The following is a 25,729-nucleotide window of genomic DNA, read 5'->3' on the forward strand; positions in this document are numbered from 1 at the left end:
GTATATATAGTTACTTGCATATCTATTATAACAACAAAAAGTCCCCCTAACCAATTTCTCTCTTACCTTTTTTTCCCCATTTCTCATGAACCCTAATTTATCACACCATTCTGGTTGGCGTGACAGCGGATAAGGGGCATCCTCCACTAGCGAAGCGGTGGTGGGATCCGACTATACATCGGAGTTGGTGGGATCCAACGATGGCGGATGTTGGTCAAGCCTCGTGAATCTGCCGAAAATTGGTCGGAAAATTTTTCTGTAAAGTTAGTGTTGGTTGACATTGTACGTATGGATGTATTTTTATTAAGATTTGATCTTAGATGTAAAGTTTAAAGCTTTCCGGTCAAATATTTCGACAGTAATGGAATTGAATTGAGTGGTGGGTTAGTGGCGGTAGAGAAAACATCGGCAGATGTGGTGGCGGGGTCTGCAAGGATTTGTGGGAGTGAAAGCGGGATGGAAGCACCAAACTTTTTAGATATAAGTTTTTTGTTTGAAACTTTTTATGTGAAGCTATATGTTTGTCTGTTCGACGGTGGATTCAATATATGAAAGATAAGGTTGTGTTTGTTTTATAGAATTTGATGAAATATGATGGAATCTGATGAAATTGGAATTGAATTTCATTCCTTAGTGCGTTTGGTTGTCCAGAGAAGGAGGAATCTCATTCCTTATGAATGTAAACATTCCATCATTTGATGGAATCTCCATTCTCTGGGGATGGAGGAAGGAATTCCATTTTTTTCGTCACTTGAATTCTCAAAAAATCAAAAACATTTAGTCAAATTTCATTATTTTAGATTCCAATTATTTCGAAAGATTTCATTCTTTTCAAAAATATTATGTCACCCAAACGCGCTTTAAAAGTGGTGTAGTTTCTTTTATTGTCATTTGGTATCTCAATGTGTAATGGTGTAGTATCGGTGTGGCTATCTGCTTTTTTCAAGAAAAAGTGTTATAATAGTTGTAAACGACAACAAAATGAATGGATTTATGTTAATAATAATAGTACTTGATAAACAATATATAGATAATATGTAGATATATCTATTTAATTTTTGTTAAGAAAGAATTAAATTTTATTTATTTTTTATTTCTTAGATTGATACGTTTTCCAGTCAAGAGTCCATGTCAGCAATTTTAAATGACGTGACATTTAACGGAGAGTTGACGTTAAACACTAATTATGTCGATCACTTTATTGATAAAATTTTAAAATGGGATCATTTTAATAGACGAAAACTAAATAGATTCTACTTATTAACAATTTTGAGTAAAAAGATTACCTTTTGTGTATTTTTCCCTTTAAAATAACAACTACGAATATGCCAATGGTCTTGAAATCTGCCTAAGATGTTTGAGGTTGGAACCTTGCTTTGTAAACATCTTGAAAGTGGTCCAGAAAATTGCTTCAAAAAAGGTTTAGGGTTAATTACTTTTAAAGGTACCATGCTTGAAAATTTTCTCTATGTTAGGTACAAACCAAAATCTCTTTAATATAAGACAATTGTGTGTAAATTCGACCTATTTCGATCATCAAAACCACCATCTGGTTTTGTTTGACTAGTTTTGCGCTTTTTTTTTTTTGACCGTTGAATTTCTTTGTCATTTCAACTTGGCAGTTTCATCTTCTTTTTTACTTCTATAATTAGCCATAAGCTCGTTAATTTTCTATCTTAACCTAAAAAATAAAATCTAAAAATCACACCTGGTCTGAACTCCGGTCAAGGCGACGACCGTAAGGACTATCACCACCATCGGCGACGAAAAATGCATACGAAGCAAAAACCACAAAATATTGAATCTTTTTCCATCTCCATAAAAGACTATATAAATCTAACGATTATATATATAATACCATGATTATATACCTGTTTTTATATATACATTCAATCAATCTTTAAAGAAAATTAGGAGAGAAGTCGCCACCATCAAGATCTGGCGACGACGAAGAAATAATATACATCCACCATCAATGGGCGATTCTTCGGTGGTGGTGGTGGTAGCCGAAGTACGACGACGACGGTGGAAGGTGCAGGGGGTGTTTCGATGGACGATTCTTTTTTTTTTTTTTGTCTTTCATTTGTGATTCATGGATTGATTTCAATAGCTTCTTGTTATAGGTTTTTTGGTTTCTTTTTAGATTTGTGATGACATTGTTAATTATTGACATGAATATGAAGAAGACGAAGGAAATCAATTTTTTAGGTTTTTGGTATACATGATAAGAAAAGGCTTGTGGGCTTTAGTGTAGTTTAGTTTAAAATTTGGATTAAATTTTGGTATTCATTAGTTGTTATTTTATTTTTTTTATTATAAAGATAAATTTATATCTATAATAGAGATTTGAAAGGCATGTGGGATTGTTGTGGATGTGGGAAAATGGTCATGGATCTAGCGATTCATCTGGCATGCATTTGCTTGGTCAAACATGAAGTACAAAGAAGATGAAGATGTGTACGTGGTAACTTAACTTGGTCAAAACCATTAACACATTAGTTAAAACCGTCACACATTAGTATCAATTTACACCGTTTAATATTATATTAGAGAGAGGTTTTGGTTTATACCTAACGTAGGAAAATTTTTAAAGTATGATACCTTTTGAAACTAATTTGCCGAAAGGTTTATCATGTTAAGGTTTGCAATTTATTTTTTTTTATCGATATTTTCATTACACGTGAAAAATATCATAGTTATTTTACATTGGATTTAGAAAAATTTCTAAGATAGATCTTGTGTCATTTTTAAAAATACATTCGGATAAATTAGATCGTACTAGATTTTATACCCGTGTCCAATACTGGACACGAGATTTACGATATTAACAATATTAGATCTTCATACATTTAAATCATAAAAGTTTACAATTTAAAAAAAAACACGGTTTTAAGTGTTATATTTTGCAAGTTGTAGTATAATAATCATAAGTTACTCACTGTCATTATTAGCCTAGACATATTGATGGAATTGTTTGTCGTAGTCATTCCACAAGACACATGCTATATATAATAATTTCTCCATTATGATATATTTTGAAACAGATGTACTCATAATGTGATATTATTAGGAAAAATAATTAAGAATTAAAATATAAACATATTTGTGATCCCGAACTTGACATTCAAGTATATGTATTTAATCATGATAGGCGTTCATAACACGCATATGTTTATTTTCAATCACTTGTTCTATGATAATATGATAACAATTAGGATTATTTTTATATTCTTTGATAACAATTAGGACTCTTCTAATATTTGTTAATAAGTCATTAGGTTTTTAAATAATTTTTTGTATAAAATATTTCACATGTTAAATTTTTTTTATTTAATTAAATGATTGTAAATTTTAAAAAATTCTCTCAAGTTGATGGCTAAAAATTAATATAAATTAAGTATTCAGGGCTAAAAAATGTAAATTATTGATGGAAAACAAAAAAGTGTAAATTAATGAGACTTTTTCTACAAATTAATATAGATATTAATATAATAATATATTTGGATAATGATTATTAGGATTTTTAATTTGTAGTTTATCTAAATGATGACATCATCAAAAGTCAATTTGATGAAATCGAACTATGTGATTGGTTAATTAGTAATTAGTTCAACTGTCTTATAGTATATATTAAGATACCACAATTTTAATCATGAAAGCAGTTTTATTTTTTATTAGATAAATATTCATTAAAACATGTTCCAAAAATGACCCCCATAAAATTGCCCAGCCGGGAAGTGTTTTCCTTGAACGGAAAAGATAACACTGTTGCCACTCCACTGCCTTGGTATCTTTTTGTACAGGTAAAGTGTTTTATTCAAAATCCCAACACAAATCGTGTACTGCTGTTACTTTGATTATGAATTCAAAAGATATTTTTGTTGATAATCTATCTCAGACCGGTCCACGGGTGATACCTTTGATGCATACCTCCAAATAGATTATTATCGCGTTTTGGTTAATAAAATAACAAACTAGGAGTAGCAGATTATTAAAAAAAACTACCATAGTAATTTTGATTCTCATTCTGATTGTATTTGATGGAAAATAGTTATATATGGAGGAATATGCGGCTGATATCGACTCAATCTCCAAAGCACAGACGCGAATAAAGCCGTATATTCATGTCACCCCTGTCCTGACTTCAGATACCTTAAACACGGTGGCCGGCAAATCTTTATTTTTCAAGTGTGAATGCTTTCAAAAGGGGTATGGACCACGTCTTCTTTTGGTTTTATGGACTTACCCAACATTAATCCTTTTTGATGGTTGGTTATCAGCGGAGCTTTTAAATTCAGAGGTGCCTCAAATGCCATCTTTTCTCTCCACCACCAACAAGCAGCCAAGGGAGTCGTAACTCACAGCAGGTACCCTATCATTCTTCACCTCTACTTAGGCCAACCACTAGACAAGTAACGATTGTGTTCAAATTATCTAAATGCAACTTTCATTATTGTGAAAATGTTACTATTATATTGTGTTTTCCAAGCATACGTTTGCTTTGAACAAGTTTTGGGGCTGTAATTGAAAACAAACTATGGTACTTGACATTCAATAAGTCCAAAATCCCTCTTTTATGCATAACAACAATGCCTCGTATACATTGATTATCTTGCTGGTTCTCGGATTTTGTGCTTGGAATGTAGTGGTAATCATGCTGCAGCATTGGCCTTGGCCGCGAAACTGCGAGGAATCCCTGCATATATAGTTATACCAAAAAATGCTCCTAAATGCAAAGTTGAGAACGTGAGACGTTATGGAGGTCAAATTATTTGGAGTGAGGCTAATATGCAATCTAGAGAGGAAACAGCAAATAAGGTATTACACGAGACTGGTGCTGTTCTTGTTCATCCGTATAACGATGGCCGTATCATAAGGTATAAAAGTAGTTACATCATACCTGTATTTAATCTCGATGCTCCAGTTTTTGAACCATCTTGTTTGATTTTTTTACAAACAAACTTTTGGTTTTGCATAATTAGAAATTGGACACCACAGTTTGCTATAATGAGCAGGTTTTATTAAAGAAGTTGCAAGGGCAATAGTTATAGTTACTTTGAAATAAAATGAAAAGATAAGTATGATAGTTCACAAAGTCAAATTACACTTAAATATTTAGGCATGTTCACACTTGACTATTGATCTGATGATCTGATCTACAATGTTCCCTTATAGTCATCAAACGAAAATAGGCTGTGAAAAGAAAGGGAAATTGTTGACTTTGAGGTGATATATTAATGTCTTGGATTCGATAACTACAAACGTACCAGTAAATCTCCAAGAAGCCAGAAAAACTCAAGTATACAATAGTTACAAGATTTATATTGTATCATGTACTAATTTGTGGTAACAGACTAACATTCATACAAAAACCTTTTCTTTTAGTTGTTTCAACTATCACCTGTGTGAAGTTTGTTTTACAACCCGAATTAGGCTTCATTTCTAATAATAAGCAGACATATTTAGGCTCTGATGTTATCTTCTTTTTTCACACAGTGGCCAGGGTACTCTCTCACTCGAGTTTCTTGATCAGGTCCCACAACTTGACACCCTAATAGTTCCAATAAGCGGTTTGTATAATCTGCTATCAATCTTGGGATTCTTCATGTTAGTTGTTTTGTCGGTTTTTTATTCTCAAGTTAAATAGAAACTTGTAGGTGGGGGTTTGATATCTGGTGTTGTTATTGGAGCAAAGTCCATTAATCCTGCCATACGGGTCCTGGCTGCTGAGCCTAAAGGAGCCGATGACGCTGCACAATCCAAAGCATCTGGGAGAATCATAACCTTGGCTCAAACCAACACCATTGCTGATGGGCTTCGAGCTTCCCTGGGAGATCTCACATGGTAGTCATTTAAAGGATATGTTAAAATTAGAGGTGTCAAAAGGGGCAGCCTGGGTGGGTTGGTAACAGGTCAGAACAAGGTCAGTTAAAACGGTTATTTGTTTTAGTGCAAGCTGCTTTGGGTGTGGCGGGTTGACTCTGGAGATATCTTTTCCACTTTATAGAAAGATAATATTAATAATTACTGTCTTAAACATGATTAAAAAACCTACATTACTCGTATAAGTAATATATTCGTGTTAAAGTTAGAACAGTTTAAGAAGTTAAAAACTTAAAATACACTGAAACTTTCGGGCATTCTATCGATTTCTTTACTAGCCACTTTTTATCTAATTTATTTTCTTAGTTAGCGATAAACATAAGACAAATCTATTAAATTCCAGGTAGATGAGTCGAAATTGTCACCTTCGGTTCAAACCACTTATCATGCACATAACGTGCACCTTAAATGCATAGAATTGCCTAATTCATTTTATTAAAAAAGTTGGAATATAATTGGCTTGATACAGAAAAATCTGGTTACATGTTTGCCTTAATTATTTATGACGAATAACACAATTATTTCGAACAGGGTATTTCTTTTGTCACAACAACCAGACCCATTTTGACTTGAAATGGGTTTCAGTTGGCTGACCTGTGTGTCCAACCTGCCCATTATGCCACTTGTAACTTTTATATCTAAAGCTTGATTTGTGTTTACGCAGGCCCATTGTACGGGATCTTGTAGACGGCATAATCACTGTGGATGATAAAGAGATTGTTGATGCTATGAAATTTTGTTATGAGATACTTAAGGTTGCAATCGAGCCTAGTGGTGCTATAGGTCTTGCTGCTGTTCTCTCCGAAGCGTTCAAACAAAATTCTGCTTGGAAGGATTCTCTTAACATTGGGATTGTGCTTTCCGGAGGTAATGTGGACCTTGGTGCTCTTTGGGAATCATTGAATACCTGATAATTCAGTTGTACTTGACCGAACTATCTACTCTGTACCCTAAAACCTAATTGCTCAAATATAAAATCTATCTTTTTGTAGTAAATATGTGCATGTCCATTTGATTGTGGTTTATGAGTTTATTTATTTATCCTTTTAGGTGGTATTCTACGCCTTGAACCGTCATGGCTTTTAATAGACTTTTATGTCAACGAAATTCTCTTTTAACATTGCTGAAGTAATAGGTAGTAGAATGTTTAAAATAGGTTAATTTGTCATACTGTGATCCAATAATTGTTGCTTATGATCATCGTGGATTATGGGCTCATAACTAACGAGTTAATTCATAAAATTAGTTAAAAGAGAAACTAGACACCACTGATCTGATCAAGTTTAGTAATTTGGCAAAAGGATATGTTGAAATTTCATGCTAGCTATTTGTATTTTGTATAGCAAATCACAGAAAGTGCAGAAGCAAACATACTCCAAATGTTTATCATGGTTAAGAGGATAATTTCATTGTTTGACACTAATGAGTCAAGTCAAATACAAAATTTTTTAAGAGAATAATTTCATTGTTAAGAGGATAATTTCATTCTGAATTCTTTTAAGTTTTGGCATCACTCTGAAGAATGTAGTTATCTTTCAAGATTTTGAGCTTATCCTGGCAGCATCTCTTCTTGCACAACATCCCACGAAATAGATCATTGACTATCAGGCAAGATGTAAGTCATGAATCAAAACTAAGCCAGAATAGTTGCCAGAAGTTCAAAGATGTCACTAAATTCAGATGAATTAATATAACTTGATGTAATTATTGTTTGGGCAGTATTGAGTGACTTACCAAAACGACAAATAAAATCATGTTAAAGATAGCAATTACTCGCCATTCCGTTTTAATGTACTGTGCTACACCAGCCCTGCAGAACAATGAAATGCAATCATGAGTGACAAAAATTGAGAGCATATAGCAGAGTATGCAGATGTTAGGGGTGATTCTTACTTGCATGAATCACAGTTATAGCACTTGACTGCTTTCGAGTTCTTGTACAGTTTGCAGTCTTTGTTAGAACTTAGTGGATGGAAACTTATATCATGGTAAGAAGCATTAACAACAGGATAACCACACCTAATCCACAGTAGAAAGTAAGTCAGAATGATGACAAATGGCTAAATATAGTAAGTTCTAGTGTGCTACTTAACACGAGAGTGCAGAAAATATTAGAATTAGCAAAATGGGTGGGTTGGGTCTGGGTGGATTGTTCCACTGACACCTTTTTTGTCCATTTATAAGAGCTACAATGTAATGATACTAATGTAGTTTTCTGGCATTTGACGAGTTCCAGTCTATTCTTAAACTTCGAATTTACATACTTAGCCCGTATATAGAAAAACAATCCAATCGACCCATTTTTAAGTAAATGGGTCAAATTGACACATCTAGCTACATATTACAAGTGTTACAAAAGGAGGAATGGAAAGGATTCAAGCCTACTGAGACGGTGGTCTGCAACACCCTGCTTCAATAGGAGTTAATTCTGCCAATTTGAATTGTTTAAGAGTCTGCAGTAAACGCTTGATAGTTACATATTACTACAATTAAGTTATCGAATTACTACATGTTATAGTTACAAATCGAACACATACTTTGTATCTTTTAGACAAGCTGTTGCAAGTCTCGTTCTTCACAAAACAACTTTGAATGTGTTTCCAGTTATGGTGGTTGTTCAACTGAGAAACAAGACAAGAAAAGAAAAACAAAAAAAAGATGGTTATTGAAGCGGATAACTAACAACTTACCTACACTTGCACTTTCCGAATGAAATACAGTAATACAGTTACCTTTTTAACAAACCAAGAACCATAATCTTGGAGCTGATACTCCTTGTATCTGATCATGGAAACAGTTTCTAGTATATGAAACTGAAATAGCGCATAATGAACAGATTACAAGAAAAGAAATAATTGTGCCTATGATGTTACCTCAAACCAGCGACATTGTGACCAGAACCACCATTTGTTACAATAAACCTAAAATAAATATAAGAAACAATACGCCTTAGTAGGATTTTAATCTTGAAGGAAGTTCTACAATCATGTGTCTGCAAAGTAAAATGCTTACACTATGACTGTAAAGACAAGGATCCCCACTAAAACCAAGCACAGCATGAGCAAATACTGCAGTTTAGTTACATATATAACACAAGGATTAAGAGACTGCAATAATCGTGGATTTTGAACAAGTAAGAGCTTTGGTACATGTATATACCATCCATAAGAATATGGAGTTGTTCTTTAGTGCGCCCAAGAACCCAAAGATGGATCTGAAACACGAAACTCGTGTCACTCTTATTTGGAAGGAAATAGTCTTGATTTAAGAATCCAGTGGCAAGATAACTAGAGGGGTCTTACACTAAAAACATTATGGAGCCTAGACCCGTAATTGGCAATGTTAGAGACTTTCGACAAGTGTCATGATGAATGCCCATCCACACCCCGTATCCTATGACCGCTGCAGCTACTATCTAAACATTGTAAAAGAAGAACCTAATATAAATGCAAACTAGAAATTTGCACAAAGTTTGTTCCAAAAATCAAAGTAATAAGCTAACTAAATCATGTAATGCTATGATTAATTAGGGAGCATAAAACAGGAACATATTTAGTTAAGTTACCATGCTTATACAATTTACCCATCTGATCACAAATGTACTTGTTCCTCCTCCTTTACTAGTACTCATTGTCTCATCCACCAAAACAAAAAACAGCCCCCTCCTATATCTTCTGCACTGTGTCTCTATATTTAGAAATCATGCTATATTATTATTATAATTATATATTATACTTGTAATAATTAATAAATGCTAAAGGAATGAAGACAAAAACAAATTAGTGGGAGCGGCAAACCAACAATATCTATGGAGGAATTCACAGGTGGGGCATGATGCTTTTCTTGTTTTCTTTCATTTATTAAAAAGTTACTGTTGTAGTAGTAGTAAGTAAAATAATGTGATTGTTTGAATTTAATAATAAATGCTAAAGGACTTTTGAGTCTTTGATTGCTGGACTGTACGTGGAACCCACCAAATCTGACACTCTTTATTCAAACAACACACTCCAACGTTTGGTCAAAATGAATTGGTACCCTTTTCGGCTTTTCTTTTCATCTAAGCATTTTTTTTAAAAAAAAATTTGCTGTAAAATATTACCCTCCTTCTCATTTTTAATGTTTAATTAATCAAGGGTAAGATAGGTTGATAAAGGAGTAGTTAACATGTTTTGTTGAAGATACGATAATAGCTATGTGAACGGAGAGAGCAAATAACTAGAACACCTATTATGGGTTGCCCTCATGTCTGGTGTCACATTCGGCGTGGCTGGACAACAATTCCAGATCGTCCGCTGTCAGCATGAAAACGAAAGGCGGGGAATCGGCTTTCCTAAGCAACAATAAGTAGTGAAGTGAGAAATATGATTTGTTGTCATAGATAGACAGTCTGCTGTTTTATGGCGTCACCTCTTGTTCCTACATAAGCTTAAGATTAGTGTATTTACAAGCTCGATATGGCATACTAATTTTTATTTACAAATTTTACTCCCCATACCGAGGGCTTAAGCACAATCTTTAATAAGTTTGGACAGTTGCTCATAACTCCATGCAAACATCATTAATATTCACGAGACTCTTCTGTTGCTCTTTAGATGAATACATTCAAGTGAAATTCGATGCCTATATGAAAATGGCCATCCATCTTTATACCCGTTTCAAAAAAGTGTCAAATGATAAAATAATGTCAAAATATCAACTACTAACTTAACGCTTCAATAAAGTAACTAAACACATCACTTTACAAGGGTTCCACCACTTTATAAACTTACCCAAAACACTATAGTTCAAGGTTACAAACATGGTTCTTTTTCTTGACTCAATGTTCAGTGATTCTATAGTGATGGGAACCCGGTGTATCCTGAAAGCGAGGCCATGGTCACCTAAACTGGCCTTGTCAGATTAATGATGATTGAACCAACTATACAATAACTAATTGACTAATCAAATATTTACTCGACTCTCTTGGTACACATCATAATGGCATGCTTCATCTCCTCTGTACTTAGCCATGTATGCACCACCACCTGCCCAAACATACAACGATACGAGACCCACCAATATTAGCCTATACTAAGTATTTGTGATAAATAGCAAACAATGTTGATTTATATTTGCCAAGTAACAAGTTCAAATCCAAAATGTACCTCTTGTCCTTTATTTTCTGCACGAGCAAGCAATTTGTACTGATTGTTGAACATGGATGCCATATAAACCTGCCAAGATTTCAAACAAAATGTGTGAAGTATATTGAACAGGCGATACCTCAAATCAATCGACAACAGTTGCAAAGTGTGTAGTTGATAAAGGTATTACCTGAAATGTTTGGGTTAAACTGGGGCTCAAAAAGAACCTCCCTTTTGTTACTAAGTCAATGCCCTCATATTGCCGCAGTTCTTTGACAAGTAGTTCAAGATCATCCCACTATCCAGTTTATATAAATGATAGATGAGTTAAGAATATGGAAGATTGTCACATATGAACTTCGAATGCACAAAATTTCAAGAGTGAAATTTATTTTGATAAGTGGAATGGCATAAAAAACCTTGTTGTTAGGTATGTCTGCTTCTAATGGATCATCCTGAGCAGCATGGTCACCAAGAACAGCTTCCAGAGCCTTAGTCATTGGATCTGGCTGCCACAAGATAAGTGTTGCCTTGTCATCACAAATAATGTTCTTCTCTTTATCATCATAAGAAGTCAAAAAGATTAAAGATCACTTGTAGTTACAGTACCATTATTTCCTTCAAAGATAAGGATATACGTTCAAGAGAAAAGTCTAATTGATGGACTTTCGCTCGTACTACCTGTAAACCAAAATGTACATATGAAACTTTAAATAGAACAAGATGCTGGATGTAACACATTAAGAGTTATTGAAAAGCAGCAACAGTTTTAAGTTAGGTAAGTTTTCAATTTAACATTATGCATGTTTGAAGTACCTGCCCAATTTTGAAGGAAGACGTGGGGTTCAAGGCATCCCACGACACTTCTGTCTCATGTATCAATGCGGGTACCCCATCAATCTATATTTATTAAAACCATCAGGCACACGAATCGCTAAAAGAAAGTATCTTGTGACGCGTACCCTGACAAATAGTTACTTGCCTCTACGAAAATACCAAAGTAAGAAATCTTTTTGATGCAACACATGACTACATCTCCCACATTAAGCTTAGTCTACATAACCAGAAGATAAGAGTTAAAACTAAATATATGCCCTGTAATATAGAGAAAAACAGAAAAAAAAGTGTTCTCTAGAGTTTCACCATGAGGTCTCTCTTTCGTTGGATTGATTCTTGCTTCTCCTTTGGCTTCACAGAAAATATAAGCTTCTTGGAATCTCTATCGGCCAAAATCATATTCACTTTGATTCTCTGTAAAAGTCAGTATCTTTTCCTTTTATATGTTATTATAACTTATAACTACTATTATACCCTCTATCCCATAAAAGTTGCGACTTTCAAGTTGGCCCTAAATTGGTTAATTCTATGTGAAGTTTATTTCATAACCTTTAATCATGATAAAATAGGGAAATCATGGGATCCCCATCAATATCTCAAAGCTTTATAACAATGACAAATTGACAGTCGATAAATAGATAGTTTCAGTTTAAAAAGTATCCAAGGAAGGGAACACTGCACCTCTCATGGAACCCAGAACTTATATTTATTGTCAGAATCACATAAATGACCTTCAATAATGACATAATATGAACCCAAATCAACAAAAAGTGAAAATGTTATTTTTATATAACAGATGATGTATCTTTTCCTTTTTGTAACAAAAAGTGTCAACTTTCGTCAACCAAATAATTTTTGGCATACCTGACCAACAAAGGTTGACAAATATTCAAGTTTTTCTTGATCATAAAGTGCAAGAAGATCCTCAAGTTTCATATCTGGTGATACATCTGCATCAATCTTTTCAGGATCTATGCTTGTAGCATCAAAGTTTCCAATAATGCCCAAATTTTTCCTGTAGGTAGCAGGATCCACACCTTTCCTCCTCAACCAAGACTCAAAAGCCAAAAACTTCCACTTAGTGGCAAGATTTCGATATGGCAAAAACCCTATCAAAGAGCCAAAAGAAACCTGTAAAAAGGGGCAAAACATAAAATAAAGAATAGGCAAAAGTCAAAAGGATGATCCATTATATTTTAATGGGAAAAAATAGATATCCACTCGTTTAAGGCTGTCAGGTCAGCGGGTTTGTTAATGAGCACTTACAACAAATCCTCGGGTACTACAACTTCTCATTTCTACTTCCCCTCTTCCTGAAGTCCTAAGCAGTTCATCAGCTCTTCTCCAGTCCATATCTTCATGGTCCTAAAATTGCCGCACTTGGAACTTCAGGTTTCATTATATCATATATGTCTATGTCAATGACAAAGTCAACAATCCTGCCATCAGCAGGGTATGGAGGAGATGGGATATAGACAGGTTTCGTTATATCACATCATACACTCCGTAGTAGATTGGTGGAGGTTGCAAATGCAGGTGTTAGGCGGGTTGGGTAATGGGTCACAACAGGATCAGTCGGAGTAGATTTGTTTTCGTAGGGTCAAATCATGTCAGCTGGGTTGACCCGCATACGTTTTTTTTCCTTCCAATTCTGTATCAAAGTTATTATGTTAAAAGATAATGTAAAAACTATGTTATTACAATAATATCTATCTCGCTTTAAAATAAACCAGCTAAAGAGGTTGTAAAGGCTAAAAATACACATTGGGAAACTTTTGCCCAAGTGACCAACCCATATGACCCATTTGACTTGTTAGGCGTAAACCTTTAGACAGAATAGACTCATTTATGGCAAAAAGGCCACCTCCAATAAAGTAATCATGATACCTTCAAGAGCGGCATTGAAGGCAAATCTTCATGTACAACAAAGTTTGCTATTAGATTGTCAATCATTTTAGTCCTTCCCCCAATGCTGGTCATCTCTTTTGCCGGTTGTTTTAATCTATAAGAAAGTAAAAGTAACAAAATTAATCAATGTGGTATATAATATTTGCTTTTAAAAAGGAAAATCCGTCAAAGAAGATCAAAACTATACAACAGATGAATTTTGACTTGCAAGAATATGTATTACATGCATGCTTCACAATGCCTCAGACACCGTCTTATATCTAGTAGAAACAAGCAAACTGCAAGTAAATGATGTATAGAATACTATCTACGAGTGTTTGGATGAGTTTAAAGGGCTTAATTGTTTATATATTGAAGTATCTAACGGATACTGGTTTTGTTATTCTGATTATTAGGGTCAAAATAGTAAGATAGTCCCCAACTTTAAGCCCCTCGCCATCAAAGCCTTCAGGTTGCAGTCATCCCAAAAAACATATCCAAAAACCCAATTATTTTCACTTAAGACAAGACTAATAAAAGTTTAATACCAAAATTTCTTATTGCTCACCATGAACTTAACTTCAATCACAATGCCACCCAAAATAGTTTGTAATACCTTTTAGGTCGTCCTTGCAAGGTAGCATCTGCATATAGTTTTGAAACAATATCAGCTTCTATATCCGCACTTTCTTTTGACGGGTCAAGATTTCTTGAATGATTGTCATCAATATCAGATATTGACACTTTCTGATCTTTGATAGTTTGATCCACCTTTTCAGTTTGGCATCTAATCTCTTTAATATTAGTGGAATCTAACTCCTTAGTTTTCATAGAAGGTTCCGAATTCTTAACCAATATCATATCACTAAACCGGTCCTTGCCTCCTTCTTTACCCATATTCAGCGATAAATTAGGTTTTAAGGACAAACTTGACAACATATTTGTCTCAACATTATCCTCTTTGAGATTTGCTGCCTTCCATAATATAACTTTTGGAGCCTTTGCAAGTGGTTCTATAGGCCACTTTCCTTCTTCATGTTCCGGGTTCATTTGTTTATCTTTTATCTAAGCAACACATAATTGCATAGAAAATTATAACAAAATCACAGTGAAATATGCAGTTCAAAGTTCAAGCATTAAGTAACTTTTTTATAAGAATAAGTTATACTCTCAGTGTTCTAAAATAGATGCAATGGCGAACCACACATAGTTTAAGGGAGGTTCGACTATTAGCCATCATGAAATAATAGAGCAATTTTGATTAACATAGATGACAACAATATTGAATATTTTGTAACAATTTGGTCGCTAGGTGTTTTCGCACAGCCTACCTTTTCTTTTGATTTTGTACTTTGTAGCTTATATGGGATAGACTATGTATACTCCATGAGTCCATGGCATGCTTTTGGTTAAAAATGAACCAATTTCTTGTTGCTACACTCATTCCCCAAATGTGTTCCGTCACTTAGCACTTCCAAACCCACAATTAGCTAACCATCTCAAAAAGTTGTAACTACACACATATATTTGAAGTCAAAGATAAGATACTTTGTTTAACACGTCAAAAGACTTTGCTTTTAGGGTTCAACAGAACGGCAATATTACTTTAAACAAATGGTTGCATACACACACTTATAAGTGTAGGCATCTCTTTGATATTTTTTCCAATCAAAATTGCGAAAATGCATTCTTTGTTTCAAAAATACTAACTAATCATGTAAGGATTCTGAAACTTTTGTGTCCACATTACTCTTCTACAAGAAATGATAGTACAGATATGATGAGTTACATCAGGAATAATAATCTTCAAAAGAAAAAAAACCCCTTTTTCAAGAAAATTAGGTTCAAAACGAAAAGGTCTAAAGATGCCTACTTTTATGGAAAACGATGGTTCAATCACCAAATGAAACGAACATCAAAAGTGCCCTTATCATTGAAGACAGAGCCAATCTTGAACACACAATGCATGTCTAAGACGATATTAACCACAGCCAAGGTGGCCGAGTGCCCAGTGGTCAGACATGTTGGGGGTGTATAGAGAAAGGGTTTAGAAAAGGTCGCAAAGATACGCCGGTTAGCCTATGTACATGTGAGTCAAAGACTGCGTTTGTTTGGGACTTAATAAATTAAGTCATGACTTAATCAAAAATACTTAATCCATTAAGTCATCAATAGTGTTTTTTTTACTTAATAAACAAAAAACAGCTGTATTGACTTAATCCATACAAACAATACTTATCCATTCAGTCACTTGATCAATTTAGTAGCTTAATGGTTTATACCCATTTATACCAACACAATGTGTTCAAATTTCAACAATACCCAAAATCAAATTTACCCTAAATTTCAACTTACACCTCAATATTCAACTAACTTTTTACAAAAAAAAAGTATATCTGTATGGTATCAAGAAACACTCAACACAATTCAAGTACCATACATTTAACACAGTCACAGGTATAGATATAGTTACATTACCTACATGAAAGTAGAAAAGAGATAGAATTGAACCTTGGCAAGGGTGAGTTTGGGATTTTGAGCAACCAATTTACCAAACTTAGCCTCCATTAAATGGTCCCAATTTCCAGCTTTATTTTCATCTTTAGCAGCAAAAACTCTTTGTCTTTTACAAGGGACAGAAGAGGTTATTTTTGGGTTTATATTACAACAACAAGGGGTTACGAAACTAAAGTTGGGAGCAGCTGTGACACAAAGGAGGCTAGTACTCATTTTTCTACACGAGGAACCCACATCCGCCTATACTATAATATATGTTTGGTGTGTGTTTTGTGTCCCTCTGTTCCAAAAAAAAAAACTGCTTATCCTTGCTTGCCTTTTTGGGTTGGTGATTGTGATGGCAAAATATGGCTTTTTTTTTTTACTGTATAAAAAGAAGTATTTCGTAGTTAGGTTAAGCATCTGCCTCTACAAGAAGTCTCTATGAAGGCTTGGCTTGGGTATACTCAGGTTCAAGTCTGAGGAGACAGGATTTATCCATATTAATCGTCGTGCCTTCGGGCGGATTAGTAAGGGGTTTTCCCCATCGGGTATTTGAAATAGGCATTTCTACTTCGATGGAGCTCTCTAACGCGGGTTAAGACAACGTATGTTAGACCTCCTGCTGTCGAATCACGACACGAAATTTTCAAGCGAAATTTACCTTTATAAAAAAAAAAGAAGAGAATTTTTATATCATGAATATATACAAATCTTTATTATACACGCACCACATACGATTAAGTATGTATTTCTGTCTCCCTATCTTATAATTTTCATTGTTACGCCATGTATCTTCTTCATTTGTAATTTTGTATATATAAGGATTAGTATGCACAAAATATATATGAACAAGTATCATTTCTCAAAAAATAAATAAATTCTTAGATATTAATTTGCTTTGTAATGCCCAATTATAGTTTGATTCAACAGAACAAACATTACTTTTTAAGATAGGTTGACTATAGTTTTTGTTTATGTTGTTGGCAATTTGTATCTTTCATTTGAGACTTACATTATCTATTTCTAAACTCGACAATTCTTTTCAATATCGTCATTTCACCTAACATAATTTTTGTATCTTACAGTTCATACTCAAAAAATTATATCGTCTCCTAATATTTTCCATACCTTAGTATTTCGACATATCTAATTATTAAGAGACTGATTTCAGAAAAAGCATGTTACGAGTCTGAAACCCAACAAACATCGTACATTTGTTTGTCATGCCACAATCTTGATAAATTTAGAGGGAAAACAAAAAGTTTTGGTTGTTCTGACTTTTTGATTTAATTTAATCAAAAACCTAAATCTGATAAAAATACAACTAAAGAAAAGATATATTGCTTTTATTTTAAAAATAATCTACATTGTATTTTCAAATAGAAATAAGATGTTACAAGTTTTCTTTGGCATCAAAATTAAAATTGAGACCAAAGTAAGTAGCTATTAACTAGGGTAAACAACATGAACCCTTTCTTTTTAAGGAATGTAATAATGTATGAAGTCATTTAATTAGCTTGCTTCTGGTGGTTCCTGTTGCTCTTCGGCTACCACTTCATCCGCTATCTTTTCAGCATCGGAGTTCTTCTTCATTGAGGCCGTTTTTGAAAGGTGTGCATAATTGCCTTTTTCTTTAAATAACTGAGCAAAATGTGGCTTGCAAAATAAATTTCCTTCTAAAGCCGCATAGTTAGACGGCGTGAGTTTGCAACCTCCTTGAGCACATTTAAAACATTGCTTATGATAAAATTCCCCCTCCACTGTTACCTAAACATCATTTTTCCTTTAGTAATTATTACAAGTCATATCACTACACATTTGTTTTTCACATATTTTCATAAAAATAGGAAGATAACAAACCTTTTCTAGCGGGTACACAGTTTTGTGACACACCGCACATTTATCTTGGGTACCAGAGAACATGGAAGACAGTTTGCTAGCAAGTTTGCTTGGGGTCTTTCCCTATTAAAGACAGTTACATTTTTTTCAATATTTGCACATACAGTATAATTAATAAATGTACGAGTAACTAAGGTGTGCTTTTGTGTGTAAACTTAAAAGAGACATGGGAAATGATTTACATACCATTTCATTTGTTTTGTTGGAGGCTGGCAAACATAAAAACTTGAGTTAGGAGAAAATAATAACAATAATAAGATCCAAAGCAATAATGATAAGTAACTCCATTCTAAGTTGTTCGAAATTTCAACATTTCTATAACACATGAAAAAAAGTTATGTTTGTTAGATACTACTACTAATTAATTAAGTAGTAGTGGACTAGTGGTTAAAGTTATGTTTTCGTCTCAATGCATGGAGGGGTCTAATTCATCTCTATGCTAGACTTGTTTAAACATTCAGAGCGGATTAACCCATCTTCAAAGTATGTTAGACTTGTTTAGATCGACTTCCAATAAGTGGTACTAGCTAGGGAAACCAAAGAGGTTACTGGCCTTTTCTATTAATCTTTATTAAAAGTTATACAAAAAAAATTACATCTTCTTCACCCAAGCTAGAAAAATCACTTCATTACGAGTTTAGCATCACTGGATGACAAATTGTCAGCTACATATAGATGTCCACACGATCATTTGTAGGTAAATGAATTAAGACATAGTATATAATTAATTAAATCTCACATGGTATCCTGGAGATGCCACCCATCTCCTTGAACTTTTGATCAAAGTGAGGCTTGCAATACAGTGATCCATCCAATTGAAAGTAGCTACTCATCTAACACATACATATATATTTATTTAGAGTTTATAATTTACAATACAATATATATATAATTAATAAACCTCTGTGAAAAGTAAAGACTTTCTTTAATTATGGTGTTCATCTAAACCTCTGTGAAGGATTAGTTAGTTTGTGGTTTTAACTCAAAATTTAAAACATGGTTTCAGACAAAAATGACCAACTAAAAGTTAGTGTGCAAAATATAAACTAAATAAAGTTAGTGTGCAAAATATAAACTAAATAAATCGAATACATTGTTGGTTTTTCGTCTTCTTTGCATTGAAATGAAGTGATCTTCTTGGAGTCCAATCAATTTGTGTACGTAATTGATCAAATAATTACTAATAGATACAACCTCGTGTAAGTTTTAGATAAAAATGGAGACCCTAAATTCCTAATCTAATTAAGAATCCTAATTAACCATATATAACCCAATATGATCTTCAGATTGTCAAAAAGGTGGTTTTTATTTATCATTACAAACAGAACAACTCTTTTGTGTTTCTCGCGTACGATTCACAAAATGTGAGATCATGTTTACATTTTGGTTTATAATTAATGCATGTAAAAAAAAGGAGCAAAACTAAAACTCGATAAATATTTGTAATAATAAGAAGAAAATACATACCACGAGTTTTCCATTGCATTGGACGCATCTAAAGCATGTTTTATGATACGGGATTCCATCCGCAGAAATCATTTCAACGAAATGAACAGTTTTATCACATGCCTTACATTTTTGTATTGTCCCGCTGAATGACATATTTCTTGTCGATTTTATTTTAGCTTAAAATGTTTGTAAAAGGAACCAAAACTAATAATGATAATGCAACAATAAAAAACTAAATTGTGTTACTGGCTTGCCAATATTATTGTGACATCAAGGGTGGAGCTATATGCATGATTTCGTGAAATAGGCATCAACCATTTTCAGAATTATCAGGAGATAATAATCCGTAATTAAACCGCTTCTAGTTTCTACTTTGATCAAAAGAATCTTTAAGTAGTCAAAATATATACCTTTTCTTAACATCTAATAATAGAAAATCTAATCTAAGCTATAATTTTGTTAATAACAGCCCTGTAAAGCATTATAATCCCAATTCTTCACCCCAACAAACTCTGCTGTGGACAACTCTTGAAAAATATTGAAAATAGCACATTGTTTTACAAATTTCGGTTTCATCTTGTTCTCGTTTAAACCTCTTATGTGGAGTGTGAATAAATATTCCTTACCTACTTAATGATTCTGGTGAGCAAAACAACAAAACCATGTATAGGATTTCAAAACAATCATAACTAATGTTTTTAACATTATGCTACACCTATAAAACGGTTTAATGAAATAAGCATTCTTGTAAAGCAAAGTTTGCAACATATTGTTCCTTATTCTTTTTTAGAAGTCAAGACTTCCACATGGTTTGCTTTGTATATTCGCTGTACTAGTAGTCTCTTGATAGTCTTTTTGTCGCTCATGGTTTACCCCTCGTGTTCTCCCAATCCCCAACTTTGGCAAACCACGATTTAGCCCCTCCAGCAAAACACATGCTTTACACCATTTCTGCAAGTTCACAACAAACACCACGCTAACTAAAACATATAATGCATGATGATGCTGAAAAAAGATGAGGTTCATTTTGGAATTTTTAGGCATCAAGAACAAGAGGTGCTAAAATAGTTGGCCGGACAGGTCAATTAACGGATTGAAACTTTCACCCTTTTTTTCTAGGAGGCTGGCGGTAGGGTTGACACTATAAAATCTATTTTCAGTCTAAAACAGATTAAGAATACTTGCTATGTGAAACATAATAACGAAAACCTCACTTTTTCTGTGATGACCCAAAATTTTAGATTAAGCAGTCTACAATATAGCGGTCCTAAAAACTCATTACTCACTTTGAGAGACTTTTGACGAATTAGACGGATTCAATTTGTTGCCAAAATTTTATTTTAACTATTTGAGAAGTATGAAATAAGATAAGACCATATCGGCCCGTATTCGAACTGAACTTGTTTCTACAATTCTACGTGCTTAGTGAAATATATAGCAAGAGTATATGCATATCACATAAAAAAATGTTCTTCAGAGGGGTACACAAGACAGAGCTACTTGATATTTAATTCTAAAAGTCACTGAACAAACTTACCTGGCTTGAAATGTAGCCGCAGCGTTGACAAGTTCCCTGCTCCGGCATTTTTGTAGTGGCCGCGATTCTGAAATCCTCACCTGATTTGATGATGTCAAGTATGGCCCGGGGTCTATATTATTAAAACATTCAGGTTAGACATAACCAATGAAAGCATCCAATTGGAAGTCAGATATTATGACCTTATCACTTTATAAACTTTCATGCATACAAAACCACCATTATTGTTAACAATAACACCACATCGCAAGTGCAATGTACGGTGATTATTGGAAGTGACAATTTGACCATTCACTTTGAAAGGTGATGTGTACAAAAGTGGAATGAAAATCTCCAGAACAGACCTTTCAGTTTTACAGCTTTGAGTTACCCTCTTAAATATAAATTCATGCTGTTCAATGACATAGCTGTACAAACTGAAAGGGGTTTGTTGAGTTGAAATCAATTTTACATCTGTAGAAACAACTTTAAATCTACTTATTAATAGGCTAATTCTCTTAAATTTTTATCTAAATGGATTAATAAATAAAACATAACTTAAAAGAGACCAGGTAAGAAGTCACCCAAAAGAGTATGTATAACAACTCGTGAATCGTATTAAAACTAGACTGTAACACAGTTTAGCTTCTATAACCATATTGACACACTAAATGTTACATACTTTTACCAGTTTTGACCTATTTCCCATTTCACCAGACCAGCACATATTGCCACCCTGATAACTTTAATCTCTACAAACTACAAAGTTGATTTTAAAATGTAATTGCTTTTGAGCATTTTCACAAAAGCGAGGATTTGTTTGTGCCAATGAATGAAATACGAGAAAATGGACAACTGAGAAACAACCTTAATCTCTCTAGATCTTTAATGAACTCCCGAGCAAACCCACGATACGCATTTGGTGAATATATGCCTGCATTCATAACAAAGAGTCATTTAATTTAATAGGAAAAATGAAGTAATCTAGTAATCTAGTTGGCCTGTTTTTCATTTCAACTTGTCCATTATTTGCTATTATAAAAATTGTTACAAACATGGAATATTCAAGACCAAAAAGTGTCAAAACTTATATGGATAGAAAAATTATATAACTAGAAAAGTTCATATATAAATGGATATAAAGAACGACCAATGAACCGATTACAAGTAGTATATAACACACTTACATTCAGTTGAAAAGTAGTCCAGCTTCTTAAAGTAAGCATACGTAACCAATAGTTAAGGTATCGCATAAACAATCAACAAATGAAAGAAATGTACTACTAAAGGAGGACAAAAATCAGACTTGACAAAAACAAAGGATATATAACAATTTCCTTCTCATATGTGTATTTAAATGGCTTGCATCTAGGAATAGGTCCATCTTCACCGGTAATAATAGATGTACATCTGCTTAATCTATGATCAAAACCACACAAAGATTTAATGACATAGAGACATAATTATACAGCAGAAGCACGAAATGAATCAAAATCTTGAATAAGTTACCTAGCAATGTCACCTCGCAAAATATTCAGGAGAACTGTCTCGGCAATATCATCAGCATTATGCCCAGTAGCTAGTTTGTCCACTTTTAATAAGGCAGCACCACGATCAAGAGCCTTAAAAAATGCAGTCACTAAACATCAAATCAAACTCATTTATAGAAAGTATATTCCGTAAAATGGGTGGGGTTTTTGTTTGGCCAGATTAGTTTGAGCCAAAACAGTTGTCTCATATATAATTAGATTACAAAAATCATATCATCTCAAAGAACAATTTCATATATACCCCTCCTAAACCCCTGAATATCATATATATATATGTATATATATATATACCCCTCAAAGCATGCTTTAAAATCATTGCACATAACGTATTGAAACTTGAGCGCTGGGATATATAATATTAGGGGGATTAGGAAGGTTATGTATGAAACTTTGCCTTATTTGAATATAAAAAAGATGATTAAAAAAAAAAACTGAATCCACCCATTCGTAGGTAAATGCCACCTGCCCAGCTGGTAAACTGATAATGTAGATTACAACTTAGTGAAGTTGCTCACCTGACGACGAAACACACCGCAAAATGTGCAATTGTTCTTGAGACCAATCATTTTCACAATCTCATCCATCGTCCATCCATACAGATCCTTGTATGAAACGACTTTGAGTGGCAGACCGTACTGTAAAGTGTAAATCTTAGAGTTATATATAACTTTGTAAAGTAAAACTAGAATCATAAACACTCAAAACCGGGTTCTTACACCCCTTACTACTGCTATCAGGTTCGTCAATTCACATTTTTTTCTTTAAGTATAAAATGAACTAAAATATAACAAGAGAATTTAAAACTAGCTGCATTCAACATAGATGTGGCTATCATTACCTGAACCTCATTTCTTTTAACAGTTTCGAGTGAGTCATCTCTATAGCCTGTGATCCCTTCATCAACCGAAAGGAGGAAAAGATCCAGGCCATAGTTGTAGCGGTGGTTTAATACTGACATTACATATGCAAGAACTGTGGAATCTGCAGAAATATCCAACTTTAGAAGATTATAATAATATCAACTAAATGCTCCCGAGACATGCCAATATATCTGCAACACCTAACTAGCCACATAGATCAAATGTTTGACTTGTGAATTCACTACACTGCCGAAAATTAAGGCAAACATGTGATGCGACTAAACAGCAGCTCTCACCTTTTCCGCCAGAAGCACCGATGGCAATGCGCTCCCCGGGCTTAAAAAGATTATTGTCCACAATTGCCCTATGTATCTCTTCCTCAAACACCTCATAAAAACACTCCCTGCATATCTTCACACACCATCGAAATTTTCAGCTATTAGATAACCAACTAGAATTTAAATAAACAATTCGGATCAATTAGTTCATCTCTGATACTTACTTTGTATAATCCTGTAACTGTATCAAAATTCACATTTTCTTGAAAAAAATCACAACTTTGTAAAATATTTGTAAGAACAAAACTAGATTTGCTCATTTCATGGTTCCAAGATTGACGACACAATATACAAAACACACACACACACATGTATGTGTGTGTGTATATATATAACACATAAATATAATAATATGTAGGGATTATACCTGTTGAAGGGTTTTAGGGCGCTTAAGAGCAGGTCTTCGTTGGTTGCAGATGCTACACAACTGCCTTCCTTTGCTCTTCGCGCCGCCGCCGCCCATTTATTTTTCACACACACTACAACGACGGCCGAGACTTTTACTGAATTACGGTGGTGTTTTTGGGTTAGCTTATTTTCTGGGTTTATATTATTAGTTAGAGATAGAGAAGTTTTCAATTCGACTTTAAATTCGATGAGGTTCTTTTGAGGGTTACTTTTTTTAAACTTTTTTGTAATCATAAACAATCAGGTGTGTTTTATAAATGAAAAACACTTTTAAGGCTAAGGGGAGTGGGGCGAGAGACCCCCTAATTTCGCCCAAACGTCGCACTCCCCGTTACCCCTATTGCCGATTGAGCCTAAATCACCTTCTAGACGGAAAATGTATTGCGCCTGAAAATTTCTTGTTAGTGTACCTTGTTTTATGTGTGGCCAATCAAAAGGCTAGTTTTGCCCCCATTTCGCCCACTACACTACCCCCTCTTTTTTTAACAAATTGTTAATGACGACATGACGCCACATGGCGGATATCCCCACCCTTTGAATATGCCTCATTCCAGATAGACTAAGGGCGTGTTTGCTACAAAGAATATTTTTGGAAATAATGGAATCTTTCCAAGGAATTGAGATCTGAATGAATGAAATTTGACGAAATATTTTTAAGTTTTTGAAGCTTCAAGTGAGGGACGGATGAAATTCTTTCCCCCATCCCCAAAGAATGGAGATTACATCAAATGAATGAATGTTAACATTTCAACAGAATTTGATTCCTCCATCTTTAACCAACCAAACACGCTAAGGAATGTAATTCAATTCCAATTCCATAAGGCCCATTTGGTTGTGGAAAATGTTTCTAGTTTTTCATTTTTAATTTTCTAGAAAATGAAAGGCGTTTTTGTTTTCTACAAAACAAATAAAAATTTTGAAAAACGTGTTCTAATTAAAAAACTAGAAAACATGTGAGAGGTGAGGGGAAAGAGAGGAATGAGATGGAAAATGAAAATGAAAAATTGAAAAAAAAAAGATGTTTTCAAGTTTTCCATTAAAAAGTAGAAAACATTGTTTTTTTGTTTTCTTGTAAAACATATTTAGAAAACTATCAATATAACACATTTTCTATTTTTGATGTTTTCTTAGAAAACAAGAAGTGTTTTCTACAACCAAACACCTCCTTACAGTTTTACCCGTACAATTCAATAGAACTATAAAAAAAACCATGAAGAGTTGAGTGGCGAAAAATAGAAGTGGGGTTGGAGGTAGTGCATATATTTTAAAGATAGATAATAGTTTAATCAATGATGTTAACCATAGAGTAGAATGAATTTTTTTAAAAATAATTTCATGTACTGTACCACTCCAGTGGTATAAAAAACTGTTACTTTCAAAAAAAAAAATAAAACTGTTTTACACATGTCTGACCATGGAACTCTCACGTTAACGAAATGTTGATAGCAACTTTAAAGTTACTTTCAAGTAAGTTTGAAAC

The 25,729-nt window shown here is 33.7% G+C and overlaps 5 protein-coding genes across 6 annotated transcripts; 1 reads left to right on the forward strand and 4 right to left on the reverse strand.

Annotated features, from left to right (window-relative positions):
• Nucleotides 1–3,672: 3,672 nt before the first annotated feature.
• Nucleotides 3,673–6,879, forward strand: LOC122578245 (serine racemase). Its single transcript, XM_043750159.1, has 7 exons — nucleotides 3,673–3,803; nucleotides 4,052–4,209; nucleotides 4,281–4,367; nucleotides 4,647–4,877; nucleotides 5,497–5,570; nucleotides 5,658–5,844; nucleotides 6,548–6,879. Exons 1-7 carry the CDS (start codon nucleotides 3,708–3,710, stop codon nucleotides 6,792–6,794), a joined length of 1,080 nt encoding a protein of 359 aa, XP_043606094.1. The 5' UTR covers nucleotides 3,673–3,707; the 3' UTR covers nucleotides 6,795–6,879.
• Nucleotides 6,880–7,254: 375 nt separating this feature from the next.
• LOC122579570 (tetraspanin-10-like) lies at nucleotides 7,255–9,736 on the reverse strand. Of its 2 annotated transcripts, XM_043751758.1 has the most exons (12): nucleotides 9,685–9,736; nucleotides 9,449–9,570; nucleotides 9,186–9,298; nucleotides 9,043–9,097; nucleotides 8,896–8,951; nucleotides 8,757–8,804; nucleotides 8,616–8,664; nucleotides 8,421–8,504; nucleotides 8,269–8,336; nucleotides 7,777–7,902; nucleotides 7,618–7,693; nucleotides 7,255–7,484 (listed from the first exon to the last, which is right to left on the reverse strand). In XM_043751758.1, the coding sequence occupies exons 2-12, from the start codon at nucleotides 9,512–9,514 to the stop codon at nucleotides 7,419–7,421; spliced, it is 807 nt and encodes a 268-aa protein (XP_043607693.1). In that variant the 5' UTR covers nucleotides 9,515–9,570; nucleotides 9,685–9,736; the 3' UTR covers nucleotides 7,255–7,418. The 2 variants fall into 2 exon arrangements, with proteins under 2 accessions (XP_043607693.1, XP_043607692.1); XM_043751757.1 differs by lacking the exon at nucleotides 9,685–9,736 and having other exon boundaries at nucleotides 9,449–9,653.
• Nucleotides 9,737–10,562: 826 nt separating this feature from the next.
• Nucleotides 10,563–16,566, reverse strand: LOC122580300. The gene is made up of 13 exons (XM_043752576.1): nucleotides 16,242–16,566; nucleotides 14,347–14,795; nucleotides 13,731–13,845; nucleotides 13,110–13,208; nucleotides 12,708–12,974; nucleotides 12,150–12,257; nucleotides 11,989–12,060; nucleotides 11,823–11,906; nucleotides 11,616–11,687; nucleotides 11,426–11,515; nucleotides 11,197–11,304; nucleotides 11,028–11,096; nucleotides 10,563–10,907 (listed from the first exon to the last, which is right to left on the reverse strand). The coding sequence occupies exons 1-13, from the start codon at nucleotides 16,458–16,460 to the stop codon at nucleotides 10,833–10,835; spliced, it is 1,827 nt and encodes a 608-aa protein (XP_043608511.1). The 5' UTR covers nucleotides 16,461–16,566; the 3' UTR covers nucleotides 10,563–10,832.
• A 1,013-nt stretch (nucleotides 16,567–17,579) lies between these two features.
• Nucleotides 17,580–19,750, reverse strand: LOC122580000 (LIM domain-containing protein WLIM2b-like). The gene is made up of 5 exons (XM_043752269.1): nucleotides 19,596–19,750; nucleotides 18,868–18,961; nucleotides 18,315–18,337; nucleotides 18,090–18,191; nucleotides 17,580–17,996 (listed from the first exon to the last, which is right to left on the reverse strand). The coding sequence occupies exons 1-5, from the start codon at nucleotides 19,728–19,730 to the stop codon at nucleotides 17,742–17,744; spliced, it is 609 nt and encodes a 202-aa protein (XP_043608204.1). The 5' UTR covers nucleotides 19,731–19,750; the 3' UTR covers nucleotides 17,580–17,741.
• A 470-nt stretch (nucleotides 19,751–20,220) lies between these two features.
• On the reverse strand, nucleotides 20,221–24,460 carry LOC122578740 (cytoplasmic tRNA 2-thiolation protein 1). The gene is made up of 10 exons (XM_043750766.1): nucleotides 24,209–24,460; nucleotides 23,800–23,914; nucleotides 23,482–23,624; nucleotides 23,159–23,278; nucleotides 22,603–22,715; nucleotides 22,420–22,512; nucleotides 22,281–22,321; nucleotides 21,961–22,027; nucleotides 21,115–21,226; nucleotides 20,221–20,528 (listed from the first exon to the last, which is right to left on the reverse strand). The coding sequence occupies exons 1-10, from the start codon at nucleotides 24,302–24,304 to the stop codon at nucleotides 20,364–20,366; spliced, it is 1,065 nt and encodes a 354-aa protein (XP_043606701.1). The 5' UTR covers nucleotides 24,305–24,460; the 3' UTR covers nucleotides 20,221–20,363.
• Between the last annotated feature and the right edge of the window lie 1,269 nt (nucleotides 24,461–25,729).

The sequence above is a fragment of the Erigeron canadensis genome, chromosome 8 (assembly GCF_010389155.1).
Source record: "Erigeron canadensis isolate Cc75 chromosome 8, C_canadensis_v1, whole genome shotgun sequence".
Lineage (NCBI taxonomy): Eukaryota > Viridiplantae > Streptophyta > Magnoliopsida > Asterales > Asteraceae > Erigeron > Erigeron canadensis.

Bases quoted from the DNA above. Each gene is read 5' to 3' on its own strand.
- LOC122578740 (XM_043750766.1), bottom strand. From the start codon at position 24,304: ATGGGCGGCGGCGGCGCGAAGAGCAAAGGAAGGCAGTTGTGTAGCATC. The intron at 22,322-22,419 runs ATATCCTTTGTT...ACTATTGGTTAC, and splicing joins TATGAGAAGGAAATTGTTAT to GTATGCTTACTTTAAGAAGC. The intron at 22,028-22,280 runs GTAAGTGTGTTA...TTATGAATGCAG, and splicing joins GGACTACTTTTCAACTGAAT to GCATATATTCACCAAATGCG.
- LOC122580300 (XM_043752576.1), bottom strand. From the start codon at position 16,460: ATGAGTACTAGCCTCCTTTGTGTCACAGCTGCTCCCAACTTTAGTTTC. The intron at 11,907-11,988 runs GCAAGTAACTAT...TAATAAATATAG, and splicing joins ACTTTGGTATTTTCGTAGAG to ATTGATGGGGTACCCGCATT. The intron at 10,908-11,027 runs GTACATTTTGGA...ATGTTTGGGCAG, and splicing joins CAGAAAATAAAGGACAAGAG to GTGGTGGTGCATACATGGCT.
- LOC122580000 (XM_043752269.1), bottom strand. From the start codon at position 19,730: ATGTCATTCAGCGGGACAATACAAAAATGTAAGGCATGTGATAAAACT. The intron at 18,192-18,314 runs GTATGTAAATCA...TGTCTTTAATAG, and splicing joins CCAACAAAACAAATGAAATG to GGAAAGACCCCAAGCAAACT. The intron at 17,997-18,089 runs GTTTGTTATCTT...AATGATGTTTAG, and splicing joins CTGTGTACCCGCTAGAAAAG to GTAACAGTGGAGGGGGAATT.
- LOC122578245 (XM_043750159.1), top strand. From the start codon at position 3,708: ATGACCCCCATAAAATTGCCCAGCCGGGAAGTGTTTTCCTTGAACGGA. The intron at 4,210-4,280 runs GTATGGACCACG...GTTGGTTATCAG, and splicing joins TGTGAATGCTTTCAAAAGGG to CGGAGCTTTTAAATTCAGAG. The intron at 5,571-5,657 runs GTTTGTATAATC...AGAAACTTGTAG, and splicing joins CCTAATAGTTCCAATAAGCG to GTGGGGGTTTGATATCTGGT.
- LOC122579570 (XM_043751758.1), bottom strand. From the start codon at position 9,514: ATGAGTACTAGTAAAGGAGGAGGAACAAGTACATTTGTGATCAGATGG. The intron at 8,952-9,042 runs GTATATACATGT...ACTAAACTGCAG, and splicing joins ACTCCATATTCTTATGGATG to TATTTGCTCATGCTGTGCTT. The intron at 8,337-8,420 runs GTATGTGTTCGA...CGTTTACTGCAG, and splicing joins GCTTGTCTAAAAGATACAAA to ACTCTTAAACAATTCAAATT.